General features: G+C 36.2%; 1 protein-coding gene across 1 annotated transcript; it reads right to left on the bottom strand.

The window, feature by feature from the left end:
• Nucleotides 1–564: 564 nt before the first annotated feature.
• Nucleotides 565–3,853, bottom strand: LOC130738101 (probable receptor-like protein kinase At5g24010). Its single transcript, XM_057590006.1, has one exon. The coding sequence runs from the start codon at nucleotides 3,671–3,673 to the stop codon at nucleotides 1,181–1,183; it is 2,493 nt and encodes an 830-aa protein (XP_057445989.1). The 5' UTR covers nucleotides 3,674–3,853; the 3' UTR covers nucleotides 565–1,180.
• Nucleotides 3,854–6,686: the final 2,833 nt, after the last annotated feature.

The following is a 6,686-nucleotide window of genomic DNA, read 5'->3' as shown; positions in this document are numbered from 1 at the left end:
CCTCCAGTGCATTATTTGAAATATGGAAGTCTATGTAATGCTTATCATATCTCTGGACACAAATCATCACTTTAACTAAAAAAGAAGACCTATTATTAGGAGTTTGTCTAAAGCAAACAGTTCTATGATTTAACAAGTCCTATATGGTGGAAAATGATGTGCTGAGGTTCAGGTGAATAAAGAAACCATGTATCTAATATTCAAGCTGCTTCAACAATATCCATTTTTGCTACTGTATTACATATCATCACATGATAAAAGTTAATGGGAGATGGCTTCCTCGCAATAAGGTTGCCCCCTCTTCTGACAAGGTGGTGGGTGATTTGAGCGTGTATTTGGATTTCCGTTAAATTCAACGCCAATCCACGTTGAACTTAACGCTACCGAACTATACATCTCCATTTGTGTGTTAAGATCTGTGAAATACCGTTTGCCAAGCAAACACACACTTGGAAGCTGCTATGGGGATTAGTTTGTGTGCCTAACTGCACTTTATTTTCTCAAATAGATTCATAATAGGCTAAATAAGTAAATAACCAATACTTAAAAAGAAAGAAAGAAGAATTTCATGAGAACTATTTTATTTCATATAACACCATTACCACAAACATGATCTTTCCACTGAAGCAGAAAAGCAAGAGTAAAAAATAACATGGAGGGAACTTGTAGCTAATTACAACTTCGAGTATTTCCCCACTTGAACAGATACACAATATACTATGTTAGTAAATAGTAATATAGCATCTCTGTAATGTTACACATCAAGTTAACAAAGATTAACCAAACATTTGTAAACTATCAATTTACTTGCCTATCACTGCCTTATGTTGGTACTCCTTTGTTGCAATTTCCTTAAAAGAACAGAAAATTGATAGAGGAAAAAAATAATCGTGATAGAAAATGTACTGCCTGTCCTGATACCTTTTTTATCCATGTGACTTCTTAGTACATCAGAAAGATCTGGATTTCTTGCAGTCAAAATTTCCTTAAGTCACAGCAGTCATAGTTTGGTAGCTTAAAATAACAACCATACACACAAAATTGATCTCTTTAAATTTAAACTGTCTGATCAAGATCGGACTGCTATGAAGCCATGACTGCAGTGATTTTGGGATTTTTAACAACAGGAAATCCAACTCCTTGAAAGAATTGCATATACTTTTGCAGGATGATTCAAACTCTATCTTCCTTCATTGGTCATTAGTTGGGAAAAAACTTGGGTACCACCTACATCTTGATAATTATTATCACAATGTCCCTGTGTTCTCATGCTGCTAGAAGAATTCCCAGGATTTATTGTAGTGGTCACATTCACTTCTCCATGAGAACTTCTATCAGCACATGGCTCCCGTTCGTGTTCATTTTCTTGGAGCTGAAGTGAATATTCCAAATTCCATAGCACATCACCCATAGTTGGTCTGTCAACACCATATTCAGCCAAACATTTCTCTGCTGTTTCACCGAATTTCTTCAAGGAGCTTGGCTTGATCTTTCCGACAAGATACGGATCGATAATATGCTCCAACATGCCTTTCTTCTGCCACTCAAGTGCCCATTCTGCTAAGTTCACCTGTTCCCTATCAAGCTGTGGATCAACAGCAGGTCTAGCACAGAGAACCTCAAAAAGCACAACCCCAAATGAGTAAACATCTGATTTATCTGTAAGCTTCTGCCTTCGGAAATACTCTGGATCAAGGTAACCGAAACTACCTTTCACACCAGTACTCACATGAGTTTCATTCACACAAGGTCCAGATCTTGAAAGACCAAAATCAGCAACCTTTGCCACATTGTTTTCATCAAGCAAAATGTTTGTTGATTTAATGTCACGGTGGATGATCCCTTGTGCGAAACCAGTGTGAAGATAGTGGAGACCTCTAGCCGCGCCGATGCATATCTCGAGACGCTGCTTCCAAGACAAAGGTTGAAGTACTGCTGCACCATACAGATGCTTTTTAAGTGGTCCTTTTTCCACATACTCATAGACAAGTATCATTTCTGAATTTTCTTCGCAATAGCCAACCAATGAAACAAGGTGGTGATGGCGAATTCTAGATAAAATTGTTATTTCAGACTGGAATTCTGGTAGGCCTTGTCTAGATCCAGGCATGCCTCTCTTGACTGCAATCTTCATGTTGTCCTTGAACACCCCTTTGTAAACCATACCAAACCCACCAGACCCTATAATAAGAGTTCTATCAAAATTGTTTGTTGCTGCTTGTATATCAGCAAAAGGGATTTTCAAGCCAAAATAACCAGGAGATGGATAACCTGTAACTTCAGACATTCTACTAAGTGAACTCCCTCCAAACAGGCGTAAAGGTGTCCATCCTACACTTTCAACTGTCAATTGTTTCGGTTTCTTCTTCCTGAAGGAAGCTAGAAAAGCAGCTAAAATTAAAAGTAAAACAATAATTCCTCCAACAATTGAACCCACCACCACCAGCACCCACAACCTTTTCTTCTGAGAAACAACACTGGAATCTACAGCATTCACCAGCTGCATTATTTCAGCACCATTCAGTATTGCATTCATCCTGATAGAACTGCTCAGATCAGAAGGACCAACACTTATTTGCATAACGCCCGAATCATCAGAATCTGCAACAAAATCCACATAGACTGGAGATGCAAGCGTGTGGAATGTGAGGGATGACAAATCAAGATCCTTATATGCGGAATATCCGTTGATATACACATCAAAGTAGAGCAAATTAAGGGCAGGACTAACAATATCACAGAAATGCAACCGAACCAAGTGCCGAACACCGCCAGGAACAACTGGAAAATTCCAGGTTATGTTGAACTGTGAAGCTATAATGGAGTTATCCCTATCCATCTCCCGGGCTGTCATATAAACATTATCCGGCGCGATCTCTCTATTCGCACCTCCCGTCTGATAATTTGGTGTGTGAGTGCTCACTACACGCTTAGCAGCATCCTTTAAAACAAGGTAATCCTCATCAGGAATCCAAGTCCTCCAAAGGGTATCATTAAAAGGAGTTAATTTCACACCTCCAACATTAATCCTATGGACAGTTTCTAAAACCTGGGATGAAAGGTTCTTATATTCTTGCACATCAGAAGGGCCAACCAACCTAGCTCCATAATCTATAATAAAATCTTCTGGAGCAGAAAACACCTCCACAGCATTGACAAAGCCAAAACCAGAGTTACCAGCAGGTCTAAACACAATTTCAAGCAAATTTGACTCTACCTTCAAAACAAACTCTTTAATCAGTATACTACCATTATTTGGCTTGAAATTGCTCAGAACCAAATTCCCATCAACCAAGACACTAAAGTTTGCAGATTTTAGATCAAATTCAAAACCTGGAGCCTTAAACGTTGAGAAATGAAAACGAACAAAGTTGGTACCGTTTTTCCTCATGCTGAATCTGTAGCTCCCTGTGGTGGTGAAAACTCTGGCAGTGTGATACAAAGTGGGTGAATTTGGAGGTGGGTTTTGGTTGGTGAGGGAAATGGATTTGTCTGCAGAGAGAAAAACTGAACCTTGGTTGGTGGAATCACCCATGAAGAACTGGTTGAAGAGGGAAGCATTGGTCTGTGATCCACAGCTGAGGAGGTAGTTGTCTGTGGGAGTGAAAGAAGAGAATGAGCAAGGAGTGAAAAGGAGGAGAATGAGAAGGAGAATTAGCTTTTGGGTGTCCATGGAAGATGGAAAAACTATGGCCTTTGATGAGTTCAGTGCTCACATGGAGGAAGTAGAAGCTGTGAAAAGTTACAATAAAAGAAAGGAAAAATGGAGTGGGGAAACTTCTGAGTTCTGACAGATACCTGAATTTGTATTAAAGATTCAAGAGGAAAGAAATTAAATACAGTAGAGGTACATGAATTTTTGGTCACTGGAGTGAGTGGAGTCAAAGAGATTTGACATTGGACCATGTTAATAAAATTTTATAAATGAATCATAAATTGTAACTGTTAGAAACATGTAATAAATGATGAAAACCAAGAAGAACAACACAGTTGGCACATAACATATTTGATTTCTTTAAGCATTTAGTTAATGATTCGATTCTTGGATAGTATGTTTAAAGAATGATTTGTTGTGAGACACCTACTTATTTAATGTAATCTTAAGGTCTGGATGAGAATAATCTTGTAGCTCTACTTACATGTGATAGTTGCTACAACATAAAAAAAGGATGAAAGTCATGTGATTATTAAAAAATAGCAATTGAATAATGAGGTGAAGATGAATTATGTTATTTTATAGTAACTGCTGACATTGCAAGAATTGTTAATGAATTATTTCAGTTTTGTTTTTCTGATATCAGTTGCAAAATGACAAAATGTTAGATCTTTGATACAGTAGTTGGTGGCCGGTTGATCAGACGTTAATTTAAAATTGTCAGACTTTACAAAAAAGTTTAAGTTTGATACTCACCAATTTTACCATCAATAGTTCTTTGATCTTTTGGATGGCATTGTAATTTGGACATTTTGAGCAATGATTTTAAAAACAGCATTTGGGATGGATTCCCACAGAATGTGTCTTCTCTGGTAAGTGGATACAGCTTGAACTAACTGTACTGGGTTCGGTTTCTGTCTCTGAATTTATTACGTCCTTTTTTAAATATAATCAAAATCAAAATATAAGAGAAAAATGAAATGGAAGATAATTTAATTGCACGAAGTTATTTTGTGGCGGTTAAAACCCGCTTGTAATTTCAAAACCGACAAAAAATGCATTTCGTGCATACGACAAAATCTGTCGTGTCATTTAGCACTACTCTTTAATTTAATTTAATTAGGAATGGAAGTACCAAGTCAATGTTTGCCAAACTTAGAGGCAACTTTTTATTTCATTAATCTCCCTGCACCTTTAGACGAATTGTTATGACTTATGAGTGCACCATTATCCACTTGTTTGTGGGGGACATTTTGATAATTTTAAGAAAATAGATTAAAAAAATAAATGAAATGAAAGGGGTAGGGTAACTCACTTGATGAGTTAAGAAAAATGAAGAGATTTACAGGGTAAATGGTCGGGGTTTAAATCCTGGCGAAGAAACTAATTTACTAACAATTAACAATTGTCTATAAAAAAACATCATATTAAAGTGATGTAGAAGGGCTAGCTCGATCAGAATACGAAGGTTTCTAACTCAAAAACAAGTATGATTCATGTGTTTAATAAAAAGAGCATGTTCACAAAAGAGCAAGTCTAAGTGTGCGTTTGAATTTTCGTTAAATTAATATATTGAAATTTTACTTCTCCGTTTCATGTTGAATTTAACGTGACAAAATCTAACTCTTTTGTTGGTGACTTAAAATATGTAGAATAAAGTAATATTAACTCAGTGTGCATCACTAGAACACCAGGGCGTGTTCACGAACGAGCAAGTCTAAGCGTGCGTTTGAATTTCCGTTAAAATAATAAATTAAAATTTTATTTCTTCATTTCATGTTGAATTAACGTGATAAAATCTAACTTCTCCCTTAACGAATGCAACATTAAAATAAGGGCAATGCTTGTTGGCTCGAATTACAAGAGGTTTGAGTGTGAACTCAAGAAAATAAAAGAGGTTTTTTGAGAAGCAGAAAGCGGAAATGGTGCTAATTTGCATTTGAGTCCGTTTAGCAATCATTGATGACCGAGAGTCTGTTTGACTGTTTGGCAGGCCTCTCTATGTGGCTGAATTAAATGTTTATATAAATTTTGATTTCTAGCTGGCAGCATTCCATAGGGTACGCTAGCTTTTTTTTTTGGTAATAATAATATGGTACACTAGCTGATCACATTTCGGGATATTGGGACATTGTAGACGTAGTACCACATTTAAAATCCTATTTGTCGACTCATTTTCAGCTTTTACTTTAAGTTTAGATGATATAAATTAAAGATAATAGTTATTGTTGGTGCTGCTTTGTGTCATGGTGGGATATATTGGTGTGGATAGGATATGTTGTTTTTTTTTGGGTCACTTGGGGTATTATCCCCAAGAAATTTTAATTGAATAAAATTCATCTTTTACTTTTAAAAGGAAAATGGTTATTTAGTAATGTAATTTAAAACCTCTAGAAGTTGATCTAGTGGAATATGATGAAGTGTCATAGTGCCTTAAAATGAATGTTAATTGAAATTTGTTTTATCAAATTGTGAGAGAAGTATTGCGCAATAAAATTATCACACAGAATTGTGGAAATCTCTGAGGGTTAGCTTAAGTGGTAAGAGCTAGAGGACATAAGGGTTGGGGAGAGGAAGGTTGAATCCTGGAAGAGAAATATTTTTTAACTTGCTAACAAGTAACCACTAACATTTGCTATAAAAAATCACAGAATTGTAGAAGACTTGAAGGTATGCCACTCAATTATGTACACAGTTTTGTGTCATCATGACAATTCACATGTTTTAAATATGGCTTAAAAGCATTTTTGGTCCCCCACGAATGTGATGTGTGTAAATATGGTCCCTAAACTTTAAAAATAGCATTTCAAGTCCCCCACATTACCCTATGTTAACACTTTTGGTCTTCTGTCAATAACTTAACGTTTTCTGTTAAAAAAAAGTTAATAATAAAAAAAATCTGAAACCCAGAAATGTGATGAATGTTCATCAACTTCATCTTCTTCTTCCACTATCTTCATCATCTTCTCCTTCAGTGACGGATGCAAGTAGAGAAGTGTGTAGGCAAGTGCCCTCACTTGAATTTGTAAAA

The sequence above is a fragment of the Lotus japonicus genome, chromosome 2, assembly GCF_012489685.1.
Source record: "Lotus japonicus ecotype B-129 chromosome 2, LjGifu_v1.2".
NCBI classification, from domain to species: domain Eukaryota; kingdom Viridiplantae; phylum Streptophyta; class Magnoliopsida; order Fabales; family Fabaceae; genus Lotus; species Lotus japonicus.
The sequence above is the reverse complement of the archived record's forward strand: the minus strand, read 5'-3'. Positions and strand labels throughout refer to the sequence as shown.

Excerpts from the sequence above, each read along its gene's own strand:
- LOC130738101 (XM_057590006.1), bottom strand. The coding sequence starts at position 3,673 with ATGGACACCCAAAAGCTAATTCTCCTTCTCATTCTCCTCCTTTTCACT.